The following is a 21685-nucleotide window of genomic DNA, read 5'->3' as shown; positions in this document are numbered from 1 at the left end:
CATCAATTATTTCTATCTTCTCAGCGTGCACACAGCTAACCGCTGCAAAACAAAATCTTTTGTGTATCGCAGATAGAGTCCTTTCCGGTTTTTTTTCGGTTATTTTGATTTACCAGCTTATTTCCGGTTTTCCCGATTTTCCGGTTCACTGGTCACCCTGGAAAATATAGGGTAATGGACCACTTCGTCAAGCATTTTTAGTGCGACTTCCTACCAGCGATTTCACAAAACTGGACCAACAAATTACTATTTTATTATGCGTTTAGCACCATTTTTGGTTACTTTTCTCGTGGTTCTAGAAGAAAAAATCTCAGAATATTGATTTATTTCGAAGATCGAGTGGCAGGAAACGACATTTTCAACTACTCGAATTAAATGGTTAATTAACGGCAACGGTAGGCAGCGAGGCAGGAAGTGACTATTTTCAAAAGTATTTCGCAAATGTCGCTGGACAACAACACTTAATTTATTGAATATATTTTCCGAGATATTCACGATTCCTACATGTACGCTAATTTATCATATTGCCAAGCAGTGAGACGACCTTCTAGCATAGAATTTACGAAAATGAAGCAATTCTAAATCTCAACAAATTTCACACTAGCGAATCAATCTTCGAAAAATCTTATTTCATTTCTCGCATCTACTTGTATCGCGCATCATCTTTTTGCAGGAAATCCTCGTCAATCTTTTTTCTATCTACTTAGCGTGCGCGCAGCTAGCCAGAGCAAAACACAATCTTTTCTGCATCGTAGATAGAGTCGTCCCCCTCGATTTTTTCGACGTTCTAAAAGATCATTTTTCAAAACATTGTTCCACGGCAAAGTTCGAGTGGTAGTAAACGTAATTTTGAACTGATCGAATGATGTCATCCATTGAAAGACTTTTAACTGAAACTTTTTTTTTTTTTTTTTTTTTCTTTATTTAAGAGATTTTTAGCCTTAGGCTAGTTCATCTCTATTTTAACTGAAACGTCTTTTAACTGAAAGTTCGCTAACTGGAAAGAATTTCAGTTACCGGACACTTATCTGTCAAATTTGTGCATTATAAAATGTCAAGTTGAGCCATTTTAAATGCATCCGACAGCAGGAGTGGCACATGAATAGGCTCTTTTCATGCACCCCCAATGTAGAGTGCGCTAGCCGATTTTGAGAGGCAATGTCATCCAATCCATTTGTTTACATTAAAGAGACTGAAAAGGCGACATCTAATCCATTTGACAGGTCATCTGTTCGATTGGAATGACTTTTCCTATGACTTTGACAGATAATCGATTGTTCTAATTTTGACATGTTGTCTCTTTATAAGTTCAGCGTCTTTAGTTTACATCATAATGAAATCATCAGCCACATGGAATATTTTGTTTTCTGTATCGGGTTTTCAGTGATCCGACTGATGCTTCCATATATTTTTGATGAGAAAAATTAAGATTTATAAAATTGTTCCAGCGGTTATGATCTTCCGGATTTTAAATGTGTGGTTATTTCAGCTGTAAATCAGTTCAGATCTGTAGATAATCGGAAAATAAGACCACTCCCGATGGAAATTTGTAAGTTGTGCAACAAAATGTACATCATTTTGAGTTTTGAAAATCATCATTATAATGTAAACAGATGAATTAGATGACATTTCCTCTCAAAATCGGCTAGCGCACTCTACATTGATGGTGCATGAAAAGAGCATATTGTATTTAATACCATTGACAGACATACAAAGCAGTACCGTTGTACTCCTTTAATCGAGTACCTCAAAAGGTACAATTTGAGGTACTAGCTTAAAGAAATACAACGGTAGTACAACCAACAATCAATACGAAACTAACGATTTTAAATTGGCTCACTACTTGACTAGCCTATTGGTCCCAAGCAAACGATTAACGTGCCCCATTCTAGTCGAAATTCTAGTACTACACTATGTTTGTTTTGATTCACTATGAAAGTTTGACAGATAAAATGAGGGGTTAGTGGATTTTCCTATGTTTCGAGGGGTGAATCGATTAGCTTGGGACCGAAGAGAGTACCAGAGCTGAGCCAAAAAGTTGAGCACGTTATTTCAGAACCTTCTAGTCTTAGAGTTACCTCTATGGTATTAGCATAGAGGTAACTCTAAGACCACTGGGTCCCGAAGAAAATCATTATTATTTTTGGCTCACTCAGTACCAGAACAACGGTCCCAAGCAGTCCCAAGCTATTTCACTCACCCCTGCATGTTCTGCATGAATCCACACACCCCTGATGTTATCTGTCAAACTTTCATAGCGAATCAAAACAAACATAGTGTAGTAATAGAATTTCAACTAGAATAGGGTACGTTAATCGTTTGCTTGGGACCAATAGGCTACTAAAGTGGTGAGCCAATTTAAAATCGTTAGTTTCGTATTGATTGTTGGTACAACAGTGTACTTTGTATGTCTGTACAAGGTATAAGTTTGTGATTGCCGTTTTTGTTTCAGAAAACACAATTCCTATGGAATGACCTTTCTGGAAGGATTCAATCGAGATTTTTGCCAGCACATTTCCCATTGTACAACAGAAAAGTACACACGGCCAATGAGAACGACCCAAATTTAAGTTTGGTTTACTCATAATCGCCAAAAGTGCAGGAGCTCAGCGATGAGTAGATTTGCCTTATGATTTTCTGTGGAAAATCACAAAAATCTGCCGGAAAATGGGGAAAATTTACGGAAATTTTACTAAGTCTAGGAGTAGTACCAATATACTGAGTGAGTCCAATCATTACTTTTCTCATATTCGGTATTATTTCCTGGACAAACACAATCGTTCAGAGCGACTCAAAGTTTAGTAAATTTTGACAAAAGTGGATTTACTCGAAAGTGTCTTGAATTTTCCAGGCTTTTCCAGGAAAAACTTCTCAAATATGAGGAAAATCATAAGAAGTTTAACTCAGTTTTTTAGTAGACTGAGTAAAATTTCCATGGATTATCCTCATATTCGAGAATTTTTTCCTGGAAACATGGCATATGCCTGAAAAATTCAACTCACTTTTGAGTAAATCCAGTTTTGCCAAAATTGAGTCGACTAGACTAAGTTTGCAGGCAACTAAGAAACATTTCAATCGACCGATAAACAACATGCGAGCGTTATGTCTGTTTATCTGTGGTGGGGATTTTTTGTTTTACTATCGGACGAAGGGACTCCAAATGTTATGAACTTTTGCCTACAGGTACAAAGGAAAAAAAATAAAAAAAATCAGGGTGGTTAGTTTCCCGGGAAATTTTCGTTGGGATTTTCCCGGACATCACGTACTTTTAAAAACATAACCAACGTAAAGAGAGCATTGAAATGATAAGGAAATTATCTCAGCAATTCATAAAAAAATATTATCTGAAAAATGTTGTTAACAAAAAATTTTACGGTGGAGGGTAATTTCAAAGAAAATCTGGAAAAAACCAATGCCACAGTAATGGAAATGTTTCTAATGATTTTTTTTGCATGAAAACTGCTAATCTTTCACTGGTGATCATTTCAGAGAAGTGTCTCTTACCGTTTTTGAGATGTCCAAAAAACTAACGGCCCGGAAAATGTTGGTTCTACTTCTCAGATTTTTCCAAAATTCACATATGCCCATATGTAGTCATCTAAAGTAGAATCTTATCGTTCATATCTATTCGAAATAGAGTGATAAAGCGCGGGTTTTGCTTAGTATGATGAAAATTTGATGAAAAACTAATTCACAATACGAAAAGAAATATGCGAGATGCCGAACTTAGGATTTCTTTTAATCGCTTCCGATCGGTTGGGTTCAGCCTTCAGTCGACTCTACGTTTCCGAAATCGTCTCAAAGTTCCATGGCATGATGTCGATGTCAACGGCGAAGTCAAGAAGTTGAACGGATTTCCTGAATATCGTATCACTAGTACCTACTTCCGCTCTACTGATCGCACCTTCCAAAGCGATGTTGTACAGCAGACACGAAAAAACCGATGACGAGATCAAGAAAAAATTTAGTTTTCGTATAGTAATTCCCATATAAAATTGCAAAGCTCCAGTGTGATCACAACCAAATGGGCTCAAATTTTGAAAGAATTATCAATACCTGGGACCTCATTATGGACGTCGAACGAAGCGAGTTTCCTATGAGCTGCTTGTGTGAAAAAGTCGCTTCCTCTTAGAACCGATTTGAGCTGTTGAGCCACCCTAATATTCATATTATGTAACGCAATTGTCGGAAAAATCAATCTGAACAAATGTTATGCATCAAGTAGATTTCCAAAACTGTAGAAATCTAATTAAAAACAACTTCTATTAACTTCAATTTTGAGCTAAGGTGTTCCCAATATGTCTAAAACAAAAGGCAATAAGACAAACACAATCACACACTGTTTACTAATTATTATAGTCACAACTATTGCGCAATATGTCATGGTCAGACAGCAGCATAAATCTCACAAACATCTCATGCAAGCATCTGATTCACCGACGATCGCACCACATGCATACGAGCATTTTTGTTTTGCATGTGTCCGTCAAGAAACCTACAAACCCACCCAGGGTAGGGAAGCGCAGTGAGTACGATAAGGGAGGAACAATGCTGGGAAAACTTACTTGCCGACCTCCCTTGTCATGAAACTTGACGACTGGTTCAAAGTCTACCAGCTGTCTGAATGGGTAGGTTGCACTGTTGTTGCATTTTCCATTCACATTTTCCCATTCATTGTTTCATCATCGCAACGGATTGAACTGACGGCGATCTTAATGCAACCGCCGACCCGACCGACCTCTCCATGCTGGGCGTGGGATCGATGCTTCGCTAAGGATGAGCATCATGGGTTAGCATAATAGCTCTCTTGAATAAGGAATTGGATGCAGTGGTATAGGTCAAGTCTCGCCATGAGAGATCGTCGTCGGGGTTGCATGCATTACATTATTGAACGCCGAGGATATCCAACCGATCAGCGACGTCCGAGTGCATTCGTATTGGCTGAATGAATGGTGTGAGACCCACAAAAAGAGCGCAAGATCTCGATTCAAGAGAGATCAGCTCGATTCGCGATCGCGCGCGCCTTGTTTTTCCCATTGCTACGAACATCGACCAGCCGCAACCACCAATATGAAAAGAGAGAGTTTTTTGTGCATAAACAAACAGGGTCATACATACATACGCGGGCGCGGGGGGCGACTGACGTTAGTTGGTGGGTCTGAGCCGTATGTGTGCTTGCTTCCACCACCTTAAAGTGAATTCCGAGGACCCACTGTGCATGCCAAGGCGAAGAGCGCAATCCGATCAGTCGTATTTTCGAGCTCGTCGGGTTAACACTGTAGAAGGCTAGAGAGTCAGTCGTTCCGTGGTCGATCATATTGGATACCCCCTTCAACATCATAATAAAAGGTGGTGTTTGGATCGGACAGCAAGCAAGGTGTGATCGCGTGCTCTTTTTAATATATCGAACGTGTAAAACTATGCGCAGCAGCAGACGGTGCTCGTATGAGTGTACATATTGAAACCGTGTACGCGACTGTGTTCAAGGCTGAATCTTGAGCAGCATTGAAAGTGCAAAAATATAAGAAATAAAAATACCAACAATTGCTCGACAATCACAACCTCTTTTGTGCGAAAAAGTAGGAGATGATTACCTTTGGCTGAGCTATTGTGTGTGGAAGAGTAAAATACACCAAAGCAATCAAGTGGCGTGGAAGTAGAGAAGATAGCATCATTTTCGTTTTTTTTTTTTTTTTGGCGGAAATGCTGAAGATTGTTTGAACTCAAACCAAATTTGGTACAAAAGAGATTTATTTTTCTGTGTTACAATTTGCACGAATTGAGGTTGTGATCCCCTGGATTGATCAAACAACGAAGCCGAAACTCTCCCACCCCACCCAACTGTGTAGCCTCGATGAAGTCAAAATGAAGATCCTGTTACGATTTACTGGATTAACTCCGCTGCTGCTGCTGCTATTCGCCTTTGATGCTGCGTCATGTGAGTGTTTTAACCTTCAACCGTTGTCTTTTAGTACTGCCACCCATAGCCTAAACCCACATAATGCCCAAGATCTTAACACGCAAAAAATAAGAGCAAAAATGTCGTCTAACCGCTTGTCAAGCGCTGTTTCCCCTATTGCACAATCTCCGACCACGACGGACGTCGTAACGTGACATTTGCATTTAACTTTACCTTACGTCGTCGTCGCCTCTTGCTTATGGGTTTTGTAATATAGGACGTAAGATCGCCAACGCCACCAGCCGCAGTCGAATGAGAGTGAGAGTAAAATTCCAATACTCATCAACATACGCCTTCGCTTCTCTCACGTGCGGTCCTCCAGCTGCAGCATCGATCGATGATGATCGGAAGCTTACACACAGTCGCAAGCACGCAACCACGTGCGTGCTTCTCTGTGTCGGTTGACGATCATTAGCATGCATAGAGGGTTTGTTGTGGGGGTACCTAGTAAATTTTTCCGCCGTCATTTTTGTTTCGATTGACTCGCACTCGAAGAAGGGGTTGTTTTTCAATATTGGCATAGGATTGCATTATTGTTTCACTTTACGTTTGAGTACTATCCATGATTAAAATACTTGTTTTTCCTCTGCTCGAGCATAAAACCACTGCGACCAGTAATTTGATCCATTGTAGTATATCCCGTGTCCTTAGTTTAGTGCGTGTCGTATTAATCCATCACTATTGAGAAATTATGAAGTAATCGATTTTGATACAGTTGTCATTCTTGCCTTAATCGCAAGGATTCTATTCTAATTGAAAGCTACCGCTATTTATACCCTTCGAAGAGTGAGAGCACCCTCCAAAGGAGCGCCCTTTGTCAGTCAAAATCGAATTCCTTAGCTACAAAATTAAGCAATGACACCGACAATGTCCATGCATCAGTAGCCTAGTCAACCACTTCTAACTAAGGAACAACGAATAGAAGATTAGGAATCACAGAGGTTAAGACTAACTAGCTCGTTTTTGCCTTGTTTCAAGATCATCCTCCTATTTCAAGTCGCATCGGTCTCGTTGTACGACACTAGTATTTGAGTTTTTGAGTTTTTCCCCACGCGAGGGTTTTTTCTCGCCAAAGTTAGTTGGCATAGTGTTAAGACAACTAGTGCGCGAGTGAGGAAGCCGTTAGTCATACGCCGAGCGCTTTGATTACGGTCCAGCTTTAACTCATCATCATCGCATCATCACATCATCCCATTGAAGCAACAACGAAAGCACGTTAAATTGCCTACCGAGGCGACCGAGGCATACCAGCTACAAGGGTATCGACCCAACAGCCGTTGGGGCGAACAATAGCATCGCACCAGTCATCTGCTGCCTCAGTGCAATAGGTATAACGTGTCGCTTTGTTTTCACCAGTATCGCATCTCCCCGCATGGTCCAATACATATTAGATTAGGTTGGGTCATAATTAGGGTGATCCAAAATTTTGTAAATAGTATATATCCATATTTTTTTTTCTTGATTTTTTTTTTTTTCTCGTACTATTTTTAAGTAGAGCATAGTTAGGGTGATCCAAAAAAATTTTTTTGGTATATATATTTTTTTTCTTTTTCTTGTTTTTTTTTTCTTCTTTCTTTTGTGTTACTCTTTAGTAGAGTAAAACTATATCATTTTTTTTGTATTTTTTTATTTATTTATTATTTTTTTTTTTGCATTTATTTTTTTTTATTTTTGATACTATTTGAAATTTTTGTAATTATTTGAAAAATATTTATTAAAAACACCATTGCGGCGATATTTAACCGCAATGGATGAAAATGATAAAGGCGGGGGATGGTCGCTTTCCATCTCAGACGACGAAACTCTTAATTCCACCTCACACGAAAGTCTCGAGGAAGTTGTGGAAATGGAAACCCTTGACGTTCCATTTGACTCGCTCTCCAGCAAAAATACTGGAGCATATCCCAAGAAAAGATATCGCCCACAACCCTCTCCCCCACCATCTCCTCCTCGCCCACCTGCACCCCCCACACCATTGCCCCCGAAAACCTCTGCGCTCCCCCGCCTAAAGGCTTACCCAGAAGCTTCGAAAGGCCCATGGGTTGTTTTTTTCCGGCCCAAACAAAAACCTTTGAACATTCCGAGGATCTCTAAGGATCTAACAACACATTTTTCGGCCGTTACCGATATTTTCAAGGTAACACCAATAAAACTGCGCGTTACCGTTGATGACCGGAAGCAGGCTAACCAAATTGTTGCGTGCGAGCTCTTTTCATTGGAATACCGAGTCTACATACCCAGTAGTGAGGTAGAAATTGAAGGAGTGGTCACCGAAGCGAGTTTGACTAGTGACGATTTCTTGGGTCCCGATTCCTTCGGAATCTTTAAAAACCGTGCTCTGCCGAAGGTGAAGATATTGGACTGCCTTCAAATGCAGTCAGTATCCGTAGTAGGCTCCAAAAAAACTTATTCCTTGTCAAACTCGTTTCGTGTGACCTTTTCGGGTTCAGCTTTACCTCACTACGTCGCTATTGGCAAGGTTCGGCTACCTGTACGTCTGTTTGTACCTCGGGTAATGAACTGCTCGAAATGTAAACAACTTGGTCATACATCGGACTACTGCTCGAACAAACCACGCTGTGATCAGTGTGGCGAGCAACATCAAGAGGGCCCTTGCGCTGCTCCTCAAAAATGCGTGTACTGCAAGGAAAGCCTGCATACCCTGACTGACTGCCCGAGGTACAAACAGCAGGGAGAAAAACTTAAGCGGTCTCTGCAAGCTCGCTCCAAGAGAACACTAGCAGAACTCTTGAAGAATACCGCTTCATCTTCTCAGACCACACCAAAAAGCAGTAACACGTTCTCCATTTTGCCAGTTGATGGTCTAGACTCTGACTCAGAGGTCGGTGAGGGTAGTCCGTTTGTCTTTAAAGGCAATACGAGAAAACGAGCAAAAAAACACAACACCGAAAAGCCTCGTAAGGCCACTCGTACGGACCACCCTTCCACCTTGGAAAAATCAAGAGGTAACGGAAATGCACCGAAGCCCATTCCACCGGGTTTTCAAACTTGTAATTATGACAAGAACTTTCCGTCACTTCCAGGATCATCTAAAACCCCAGATGTCCCAGTTTTTCGTCCAGAAAATCAGCTGAATAATCAGCAAGAACATGCCCCCATGTTCACGTTTTCTGGTATTGTGGATAGCTTCTTCAGTATATTCAATATCTCTGACTCAACGAGGAGCATTATTAATTTAGTGCTGCCAATGGTGAAAACTCTTTTGAAGCAACTAGCTTCTAGGTGGTCCTTCCTTGCATCGATCATATCCTTTGATGGATAATTCTCCGAATGAGGTCGGGGATATGATCTCTGTTCTTCAGTGGAACTGTAGAAGTCTTATGCCAAAACTTGACACATTTAAATTTTTAGTTAACAATTTACTTTCTGATGCATTTGCCCTTTGTGAAACATGGCTCTCTTCAGACAACGATCTTGCTTTCCACGATTTCAACATTATTCGCCTTGATCGGGCAGATTCGTATGGAGGGGTGCTTCTGGGGATCAACAAGCTCCATTCCTTCTACAGAATCGATCTGCCTTCGGTGACAGGCATTGAAGTTGTTGCCTGTCAGGTTAATATTCGAGGTAAATGCCTCAGTATTGCCTCAGTATATCTTCCACCGCGAACTGCGATTTCTCGTCAAAGTTTCTCGGATATCTGCACGGCTATGCCGGAGCCACGGTTGATCTTGGGAGATTTTAACTCTCACGGTACAGGCTGGGGGGAACTGTACGACGACAACCGCTCAACCTTGATATACGACATGTGCGACTTCTTCAAAATGACAATTCTGAACACCGGGGAAGCAACACGAGTAGCCAAACCACCAGCAAAAATAAGCAGATTAGACCTCTCACTTTGTTCGAGTTCACTATCATTGGATTGCTCGTGGAAAGTAATTCAAGATCCCTACGGTAGTGACCATTTGCCAATCAAAATTTCTATTACCAATGGTTCATCTACTACACGCTCGGTCGACATCGCGTACGATCTTACGAAAAACATTGACTGGCGAAAATTCGCGACCTCGGTTCTTGATGCCAGTCAATCGGTTGACGTACTTCCTCCGCTGGACGAGTACTCCTTTCTCGCGCGTGTCATCATCGATTGCGCGCTGCGAGCACAGACGAAACGTATTCCGGGTGTTTCCGTTCGGAAGCGACCTCCCACCCCGTGGTGGGATAAGGAATGCACCGACGCGAACAGCGAGAAGTCCGCCGCGTTTAAACGCTTCCGCAAACACGGTAAGGTCGAGGATTTCGAGCGGTACACCGACCTCGAGAAAACCTTTAAGGGCTTGACTAAAGCCAAAAAACGCGGTTACTGGCGTCGGTTCGTCGATGGTTTGTCGCGAGAGACTTCCATGAGAACACTCTGGAATGTCGGCAGGAGAATGCGAAACGCGTCATCACCGATTAACGAAGACAAGGAGTACTCGGACAGTTGGATATTCAGCTTCGCGCGGAAAGTTTGCCCGGATTCGGTGTCGGTTCAAACCAACGTTCGTGATCGTCCGTCGGGTAATAACGAAATAGATTCCCCGTTTTCGATGGTGGAATTCTCACTTGCTCTCCTTTCATGTAACAATTCAGCTCCAGGAATGGATAGAATCAAGTTCAACTTGCTTAAAAATCTCCCAGACGTCGCGAAGAGACGCTTGTTGAACTTATTCAATCAATTTCTGGAGCACAACATTGTTCCGGATGACTGGAGGCAAGTAAGAGTTATCGCCATTCGAAAACCCGGTAAACCCGCGTCGGATTATAACTCGTACCGTCCCATCGCGATGTTGTCCTGTATACGGAAATTGTTGGAGAAAATGATTCTTTTTCGTCTAGACAAATGGGTCGAGTCGAATGGTTTACTTTCAGATACGCAATTTGGATTTCGGAGAGGCAAAGGAACGAGCGACTGTCTTGCGTTGCTTTCAACTGAAATTCAACTGGCCTATGCGCAAAAACAGCAAATGGGTTCAGTTTTCTTGGACATTAAGGGGGCTTTTGATTCTGTTTGTATCGATGTCCTTTCGGATAAACTCCACGATAGTGGGCTTTCACCAATTATGAACAACTATTTGAGCAACTTGTTGTCTGAGAAATATATGAGCTTTTCTCATGGAAACTCGACAACTTCACGAATTAGTTACATGGGTCTCCCCCAGGGTTCATGTTTAAGCCCCCTTCTTTATAATTTCTATGTAAAAGACATTGATGGTTGTCTTGATGAAAATTGCTCGCTAAGGCAGCTTGCAGATGACGGGGTTGTGTCCGTTATAGGGACAAGTGCACCGGACCTGCAAGGACCATTGCAAGATACCTTAGACAATTTGTCTACTTGGGCTATGAAGCTGGGTATCGAATTCTCTCCGGAGAAAACTGAGTTGGTTGTTTTTTCTAGGAAGCATCATCCTGCACAGTTACAGCTTCAACTAAAGGGTAGAACAATCACTCAAAGTATATCTTTCAAGTATTTAGGTGTCTGGTTCGATTCCAAAAGCACGTGGGGAAAACATATTGCGTATGTGAAACAAAAATGCCAACAAAGAATCAATTTTCTTCGTACAATTACCGGAACTTGGTGGGGAGCACACCCGGAAGATCTGATCAGGTTATATCGAACAACCATCTTGTCGGTTCTAGAGTACGGTAGCTTCTGCTTTCAATCCGCGGCGAAAACACATATCTTGAAGCTGCAACGGGTTCAATACCGTTGCCTCCGAATCGCGCTTGGCTGTATGCACTCTACGCATACGATGAGCCTCGAAGTACTCGCGGGTGTTCTCCCACTGACAGATCGTTTCGCGGAACTGTCCTTCCGGTTTCTTATCCGTTGTGAAGTAATGAACCCATTGGTAATAGAAACCTTTGAGAAGCTGCTCGACAGAAATCCTCAAACAAGATTCATGAGTCTCTATTACGAGTACATGACGCTGGAGATTGGCCCTTCTTCATTCAATTCCTCTCGTGTTTGCCTCCAAGACTTTTATAGTTCCTCTGTAAATTTTGATCTGACCATGTTGCAAGAAATCCGTGGAATACCAGATCACCATCGGTCGATGGTTGTTCCCTTAATTTTTGCAAACAAGTACCACCATGTTAGTAACAACAAGAGTTTTTTCACAGATGGGTCAACTATAAACGCTTCCACTGGATTTGGAGTATTCAACGAATTTCATAGCGCCTCATATCAACTGCAAAAACCCTGTTCCGTATACGTTGCGGAACTAGCAGCCATATTCTACGCAGTAGAGCAAATTGCCTCACTACCATCTGATCACTATTTTATTTTTACAGATAGCCTTAGCTCGTTGGAGGCTATTCGATCAATGAGGCCGATGAAGCACTCCTCGTATTTCCTTACCGAAATCCGAGCAAAATTGAGTACTTTATCTAACTGCTCCTATACTATCACCTTAGTTTGGGTCCCATCTCATTGCTCAATTCCGGGTAATGAGAAAGCGGACTCGCTAGCTAAGGTGGGCGCTATGGAAGGCGATATTTTTGATCGACAAATCGCCTTTGCGGAATTTTTCTCAATTACCCGTCAGCACGTCCTCACCAACTGGCAACAAAAATGGAATGAGAGTGATCTGGGAAGATGGTTACATTCTATTCTCCCACAGGTGTCGAACAAGCCATGGTTCAAAGGATTGGACATGAGCCGTGACTTTATACGGGTCATATCAAGGCTCATGTCCAATCACTACTCGTTAGACTCGCATTTCTTCCGAATCGGGCTCGCAGGCAGCAATTTGTGCGCTTGTGGTAGTGGCTATCACGATATCGACCACGTGCTTTGGTCATGCACTTTACATTGTGTTGCTAGATCCGAGTTATCCGCATCCCTCAGGGCCCGAGGAAAACAACCTATGCGGCCCGTTAGAGACATCTTGGCGAGCCGAGATCTCGAATATTTTAATTTAATTTATGTGTTTTTAAAACGGATCGATCTGAGGATTTAGTAGTTAGTGTCATCTTGTGTTCCCCCAAGTTGTTAGCTGCCCATCGGTGTACCCCCATGTTTGTCTTTTTCATCAGTTGGTCGCTTAGTTCGAGATCAAGGGCACATTGCTCTCCAAACCTTGTGTTCTCAATCCCTACCCTGCCATCCATTTGTTAAAATGTGTTACCCCTAACCTCGAGATAGCCGCGAGTAATCGGCCCCCGCTTTACTAACGTTAGTTTTAAGAAATTTTGTCATCCAAACAATGAATATCGGCTCCGCAAAGCTACGGCAAATGAGCCTGGAAAAATAAACGCATTTAAAAAAAAAAAAAGATCATCCTCGGTCCGAGCGACCCGAGGACTTATAACTATTAACAAGGTATAAAAAGTAACAAAGACTAAGAAATGATCCTTTGATTACTGAAAAATCCTGTTCCCCTAGTTTGGAGTAGTCAGGACTAAGCATCGGTGGTAGATCTTACATCCCGTAACGTACCACGAAAAGGTGATCTACCCACGTTACGGAGCTATACTTAATAATTCTTGCATATTATATATGCATAATATTATTATTACATTTAAACTGTAAACTAGAGGAGTGTAGGACAAAAGGTCGAAGGACAAAAGGTCGAAGGACAAAAGGTCGAAAGACAAAAGTTCGAAACACATAAGGTTGAATGGAAAAAAGATCGAATGGACAAAATGTCGAAATGGAAAAAAAAAATGTCGAAAGAAAAAAATGTCAAAATGGACAAAACGTTGAATGTGCAAAAGATCGAATGAAATTATCCTAATAGCACGCTTGTCATAAATCGGTTGTAGAAACACAAAAACGACATATATCAGCTATAAACAAGTTGCAAAGTAAAGTACGACATTTTGAACATAGGGAAAATTTATATCAGTACCATTTACCCAGAACAGTGATGGAATTCTCACCAAAATATCATTTTCGCTTGCGATACGTTTGCTCTTGGGAAGTTTCCCTTACTAGTTTCACACTCCAATATTTCCTGAGCGAATTTTCTGGGATGAGAGAATGAGATATCGCGAACTTTTTTAACTCGAATCACCAACGTGAGGATACGAAAAATATCAGATCATTTTTTCTCTCTATCTCTTTACACCACATTCGTTCTTGAAAATTGCACTGCACATTTCACAAGGGAAAGATTATAGACAGAAAGCTATCCCGAGTAAATCAATACAATCTCTAAAGACTGATAAGTCTGGTACCTGGCTGTCTACTGGCGCCTGTTGTTTAAAGTAGCCGTTATCAGGATGATGCGAACAGTTTTGTGCAACTGATTGATTGGTGCATTGGTTTCTGGCAAAAAAATTAATGAATCAGCACAAGTGTCAACGCAACATTAACGAGGAACGGGGAGGGTAGTGTAAGATTTTGTGACTAGCAATTTTTATATTAAAACCGTTCCTCAGGATAGGGGGTTGCGGAAGGAGGAGCGCCTAATTTATCCTCATTTTCACGAAATACAGTTAATGCATGGCTCCTCTCATCACTAGTGTTCGTTATATCGTTCCTGTAAGCTCTTATGCAATAATTATGGATGGTTGGGAATATAGGTGGTGGTGAACTTTTTCACTGTGCTATTCAGTGCTGTAAATTCTCGAAATCATTTGAACATTTTTGATGAAAATGAGAAAAGTAGCTATTCGCTATCAAAGAGGACCTCCTCCGAATGGGTGATATCAGTTGCTTAGTCATTTGACGAAGGCATGGATCATTCTCATTTGAGAAACGCTATATATCATTCGATTGAGTGTAACCTACACACAAACGGAGCTCTGGTCGACATTCCGGCGAAAAAGCTAAGCCAACCCGACACCAACCTGACTTCTATCAAACCCCAACCCGATGTTGACCCGACATTGACCCGACATAAACCCAAAATTGACCCGACATTAACACGACATTGGGTCGACATCGACCTTAAATTAGCCTTACATTGATCCGACATCGGGTCGACTTGTCTGTTCGGGACCATTTTCCTGGATTTCTTCCATACTCCACTGTCGTATATCAAATGATACTGAGTGACTCTATTGACAGTGACAATGGGCTTCGAATGAGAAAGGGCCTCTTCAAATTATGGTCATGTGAGAATTCGTTTACACAGAATTGATTGAATGGTTGTAGTGGTTCATCTTCAATCGAATGATATGAAAATTTACAGCACTGGCTATTACTGTCCTCTCCCATGACTGGGAATCCTGTAAAACAATGTAAAACTAGAAAGGGTCTAGACCCTCCCTATGTAAAACCATAAGGTATGCGGGACTGCTGCACTGCTGAACTTCAAAACGCTTTATTTGCTGACCAAGGATCTGACAAAAACATCTTTTTAGTGTGCAATTTAGGATGATAAAAAATTTAAACAGGTTATTCAATGTCCATTAAAACTGTAAAAAATATAGGCAGAAAAAAAAGAAAACAAAAAATTATTACCAGTTGGCTGGAAATGAACACAAAATTAATCAAAGTACCATGTACCTTGAGCTTTTGATATAGTGACAGATTGAGAACGATCTAAATTTTCCATCCACAAGTATTGCAAGACTTGAAATTAACAGACAATCTCAAAATACTATCAACTTGCGAAGTGATAGATTCCCAAGTGAATACACCTGCTGAATAAAAATTATCAAGTAAACTATTTTTTTAGAATCGATGTTTAATAGATTTTTTTGCAGTTTGAGATCCATGAAAAAAGGTACAGTAGCTTTATGGCACCAGTGACCAGCAAATTTAATATTTTCATTGAAGGTTGTGTGGAAATTCAAGCTACCGGGCGAGCTACTGGGTTTCATTGCTGTCCTCTACCTAATGCAGTCGAGTGATCAAATCAGAAAGTTAGCAGATTAGAAATCAATTAATAACTAATTTCCTCAACGTTCAATTAAAAAGTGGTCTTTAGAAAAAAAAAATGTAGCTGAGAAAATTTCCTATGAGTACACAAGGCTAACTTATTGGTAGATCACTATGGCGAAATTTAAAGACGAGGTGAACAAAATAATCACTTTTCCCATAGTAATACCTTTATAAATTTTAGATGGCCATTGCAGAATGAGATCACAACCCAATAAGCTCAAATTTTGGGAGAATTATCTGGACCTGATTAAAAATCGATTGAAAATAGGTGAAGCAAAGCCGATATTTTGAACCACCCTAATAAGCATGTTCTCAATGCAGTAAGTCTAATCAACAGAATGCTTGCTAGCTAACACTAAACATTTCTAAGCGCCAATCTCAGTGGTCTAACTGTACTTCGCACTAATAGCATAGTTCTTCTTGTCGAAGAGTACAGCCACAAATGATGATTTGGTCAGCAAAGATTAGACTCTTGGTGAATAGTTACAAGTATCTACTATTAGCTGGTTGCATTGAGAACTAAAACTTTAAATAAATGCGGAAAACTTTGAGATTAGGGCGTAATTTCATTTGTAAACACACACTTAATTCGCCGATTTCTCGTGAATTAAAGTTCAATCTAAAAAACTAACAACACAGACAGGTAGAGGAATGATTCACTTGGTATAGTATAGTTCGCTAGATTGTGCATTGATTCGTGAGAAATCGCTGAATGACGTGTTTGTTTACAAAAGCAATTACGCCCAAATCTCAAAGTTCTCTGGAAATGGTATTTAATGTGAAGGATGCGAAAAATATCGGAGAACGAGAAGAAAACAAACAGACACTCTCGCGTGATCATCGCCTACCTTTACTCGCTGGAAAAAAAAAGAACAAAGCTGAGGGAATATTTGGTTGGTTCGAATCACGAGTACGTGTGAAATGATGTGAGATGGAGAGACGAAAGATCTTTCGCGATACGAAATGAAAATTTCTCTCGCTCTTCGCTTTCATGAACTTTTTATCATCTCTCGTTCGCGAACTTTTTGTGAGAAGTTCCTTTGGGATTTATCTCTGCAATGAGCTGTGATAGAACTTTTTTTGAAAATGATTTTTCCAACACTGACCCAGAATCTGGGTAGATTCCACTCATCGGATCGAAACCAGTTACTTATTTTTTAACAACTCCATACAGCATGCAAAAATGAGTGCGATCTACCCAGTCACTGAGTAGCCTCAAAATAGCGAGAAGCTCTACCCAACGAATGAGAACAACCCAAATTTGAGTTTAGTTTACTCATAATCGCAGAAAGTGCAGGAACTCAACGATGAGTAATTTCCCTAATGCTTTCCTGTGGAAAACTCAAAAATTTGCAGGAAAATGAGTAAAACTGACGAAAATTTTACGAATTATAGGAATAGTACCAATAGACTGAGTGACCCCAATCTTTACTTTTCTCCGATTCAGGATTCTTTTTCTTGGCAAACCTGGGAAAACCTGGAAAAACTCATCGCTGAATTCCAGCACATTATGTGATTTATGAGTAAACTTAACTCAAATCTGGGTCGTTCTCATACACTGTGTAGAGATGCCACTACAAAGGTCCTATTGATTGACATACAATGATTAAAATATATATATATATATATATTCAAAAGAGTTACGTTTGTTTGTCTGTGATTTTAGATTAACTTTTCGGTTTTTCTCGAACTTCACATACTTTAAAAATCGATAACTCATGAACCAAGCATCATAGAATCAAGCTTTTTTGGTTAAATGATTTGGAAATTGTCCCAGGAATGCATAAAAAATATTATCTGAAATAAAATCCACGAAAATTTTTACGGCGAAGGAAATTTTTTTTTTCTTGCTTGGAAATTTTGTTTATGATACGATACTAGAAGGCAAGAACATGTATTTATGTGATGAGATATGTTGCGAAAATGGTGAAAAAATTCACTGCCTACAGGTCTGAACCCACACCTCCCAGTACGCTAGACGGGCGCTCTACCACTATGCTACCGTAGACTTGATGCTACCCTCATCAATCTTATAGCGAATTCGTTTATTATCGGGGTTGGAACCAGTTCGAAACCGAACTTTTTGTCAGTGCGAACCTCAACCTGAGTTAAGAAAACAAGCAGACCCAATCTCGATACCCGATCCAGGTTGTAACTGAATAATAAACTAATTCGCTATTACAGAATCTAGAAAAGTTTAACATTTCTGGGGTATCCCAGCGGACCCTTCATAATTGACCAAAATCGTAGAACATAAACTTGTATGCCTTATTACATTGTTTTTTTTTTACTTTTAATTCTACTACTATTGTATCACTTTCACTTTCGCTTTCACTATAACTTTAAAAAAAACTATTTGCAAACTTCTTCCGTGTCTGACTTAATGAAAAAGCATTACTTCTATTCCTTATAAACGTGTATAGGTAGTGTGCATATATCCGGGGTGATTTGAGATTTGGGCGTAATTGCATTTGTAAACAAACACGTCAATCGTTGATTTCTCGCGAATAAAATGTCAATTTCGAAAACTAACAACACTATGAGGTAGAGGAATGATTCCTCTATCATTTGGTATAGTTAGTTTACGAGATTGAGCTTTTATTGACAAGAAATCGGCGATTGACGTGTTTGTTTACAAAAGCAATTACGCCCAAATCTCAAATCACTCCGGATATGTGTTATCCCTAATAAACGGATACCATACACTAACGATATCATATATGATACGACCATATCACATACAGTTGGGATGATATGCAGAATTGGTGGTTAGGCGCGTCTTATGGTTATTCTGTATCCGGGATGGTGTTTGTCATTAGGGATGTTTGTTAAGGTAGTAACATCACCGACGAACCAACATGCCACTGAAGCATTTCGTTTGTCCGTAATTTGATTTGTCAAATGAGCGATTTGATCTGTGCAACGGGTGATCAGATCTCTCAAATGAGGTGAGACGCAAACCAAGTCAATATAAATGTTACGTGTGTTCGTGTCCTTGCTCATGATATATAGCGATCGGATGAGTAGATGGCGGTAGTGTTAAACGTATTTTAAATATGGCGTCAAATAGGCAAGAAAATAGCTTCTATGAACTGTCACGTCAGTTCGTCGGTGGAAACGGTGGTAACATAGTACAGGTACGCGTGTTTTGTTTATTGAGGTACGTAATATGTCGATTTGGGTTGTCTCCGCGTTGCAGGTAATAGTCTAAAAAGCCAGGGATATCCATTCCCTTGGTCCTTATTTAGTAAATTTTTTAGTCTTTGTAAATTTCCAAACTCTCAGCTACGTCAAGTTACCAGGGTTTGTAATGTGTCGTACAATTATTATGTCTTCATTTGTCAGTTGATGTGTGTCAGTAAATACATGTTCAGCCACTTCGGATTTGAAATGGTAATAAATACCTTTTTCCGTGTCATGCAATATTTATGTAATTCATGCACAGGACAAAAACATATGTTTTCTGCATAAAAGCAATCAAAATTCTATAGGTGTAATCAAGGTTGCAAATGCTCATTTCAGCTTAAACAATGTTTTTTTTAAATTATGAAGTAATTAGATGCCATGATCATATTTTGAATTGGTAGGATACAAGAAGAGGTTGCAAAGAATGTGTTTGACATATTAAACCTGTTTATTTCACTTCATGAGAGTCACAATCAGCGATTTTTCATAAACTCACTAACTCACTCACTCACTCACTCAGCGATCCGAAAATCGCTGATTGTGACTCATAGAATGCAAAATTTACAGGTTTTATATTCCAAACGCATACTTTGTAACCTTTTCTTGTAAGTTACAAGTAAAACATACCATCATAACATCTTTTGGTTTTATTATTCCGAAAAACATTATTTTAGCTGAAATGAGTATTTGCAACTTTGGGTGTAATCCCATAAATTCATTGTAATGCTCCTCAAATTATCTTGGAACTTGGAACCCTTGAAATATTCCTTTGTATTCCCTTGAAATTTTTCTCAGAATTTCCCTGGAATATTCCTTACAATTCTTTTAGAATTAGGGGAAATGGATTTAATGTCGACCTAAATGCCCCTAATTTGGGCCCACACAAAAAATCAGCAATCGACTAAATTTTCAATAGCAACCAAAAATATCCATTAGTACCGTCCCCATAGAGCAATTTCCCCTATATACTCAGAATTTTCTTTGAAGTCATTTCAGAATTCCATTTGAATTCTCATCTTTTCCTTGGAATTCTCCATAGAATGCACACAGAAAACAATTCTGAATTTTAACTATAGCGTAAAATCTCCTTTCGTTTAATTTTGAGCTATACTTGGCATAAACAGTGAAATCGTTTACAAGCTTGCATACAATATTGCTAATTTATGTGACATTGCGCTTAAATTTACACGAAATATTGCGAAAATGTATGCCAAATCTAGCGTTAATTTTATGTGCGCTATCTCGCAGAAATATACATGCATTTTTCAAACGGTGCACTTGTAGTTCACCAGCGATTGTTGTAGAGCTCAAATCTACTTACGATGCTGCGTTTGTGATCATGCCAATCTCATATCTTCGTCAACGTTCAATCTGTTTCTTGTCATGGTTTTAGTGTAGATAATAGCTGGAAATCTGGTCTCGTACATACGTACTAAGATGCAAATGGGACAAGGATCTTCAATGTCTGCTAGGAGACTTTGGGATACGACAAGGTACGCCAGAACCACTGGTTCAAATCTTTTTCACGGAACAAATCACGAGATGAAGAATCATTTCTCAGGTCCAAATATTCATCTTGTGTTTCATCAAGACTTCCACATCCATTGAGGAAGAAAACGGATTGCGGACTACATCAGCATCTTCTTGTATCAGCTCAGGGAAACACAGCTCACATTGATAATCCAGTGAGTGAAAATGAGCAATAATTTCTGATTAAAGATCCGAATTTAGCTCGTCCGCTCTTTTGTCAGTTATACTTCAGAGTCTATCCATCGGCTCAAAAATTTATCAATAAAGTATTTAAAAAAAGTTTACTGTCACCGTAGTTTCAAGTCCAACGAATTTTGATGCACTAAAAATTATTGAACAAGCCCCTGCGCTTCGGTCCGAGAGCGTATAGGGCGTCGTTGTGCCAATTTGGTCGTGGCACATTTCAAGTATGAGAAAGTAATTGCAGTTAGATCAAAAGTGCCTGAGAAAAATGCAAGTACTTTCGCAGATTACCCGAAGTTGCGATAGTGAAGATATGATCACAGAAAAGCAGACATAACACTCTTAAAACGTTCATCAAAATCGTTTATAACGGTCAATTTAAATGTTTCTTAGTTGGTAGTACTGCCATTTGTGGTGCACATAATCAATTCCCTAGCGTTTGACGTTTACACACTACAACCATCTGTTGAGTGTATTGCCCATCAAAGTATATACGACAGATGGCGGTAGGGTTTACAATTATAAATGTTCAATGTGTTGTGTCTGCTTGTCTGTGATATAACATTGAGGTAACGTTAGGATAAATTCAAAACATTGAGAAATATTACGCATCACTTTCAGAAATACTTCACTTCGCAACCGAGTAAACCAAGTAACCATATAGTCGCAATATAGCTTGTATATTCTTACTTTGCTTGAGTATGGTTAGTTGGGGAATCTGATGAAACTGTCACTTCTTGAAACTGATCCCTTTCGTATTTCTTTCATTCTCCTTTCACAAACGGAGCGCTCGATGGACCAGTGACTTTGGACGTGAGCCTCGTCCCAGATCACCATGGCAATTCAATAACATATGGTGGACATCAAACAGACCAAAAAAGGTGGAATCATATTAGAACCAACCAATCAAGGACGGTCTACGGAAGCAAATTGCCGGTGAAGCACGGAATGAAATACGAAGCGTTAGAGAAAAAGTCCAAGGGATTCCA

General features: G+C 39.9%; 1 protein-coding gene across 1 annotated transcript in view; it reads left to right on the top strand.

Annotated features, from left to right (window-relative positions):
* Positions 1–5856: 5856 nt before the first annotated feature.
* Positions 5857–21685, top strand: part of snsl (snustorr snarlik) — a 61314-nt gene continuing 45485 nt past the window's right edge. Inside the window, exon 1 of the mRNA XM_065227589.1 lies at positions 5857–5938. Within this exon, the coding sequence (XP_065083661.1) occupies positions 5866–5938 (73 nt within the window). The 5' untranslated portion in view covers positions 5857–5865. The remainder of the gene's footprint in view (positions 5939–21685) is intronic.

The sequence above is a fragment of the Ochlerotatus camptorhynchus genome, unplaced genomic scaffold, assembly GCF_037179485.1.
Source record: "Ochlerotatus camptorhynchus isolate MF236.1 unplaced genomic scaffold, CSIRO-AGI_Acam_v1.1 ptg000274l, whole genome shotgun sequence".
Lineage (NCBI taxonomy): Eukaryota > Metazoa > Arthropoda > Insecta > Diptera > Culicidae > Ochlerotatus > Ochlerotatus camptorhynchus.
The sequence above is the reverse complement of the archived record's forward strand: the minus strand, read 5'-3'. Positions and strand labels throughout refer to the sequence as shown.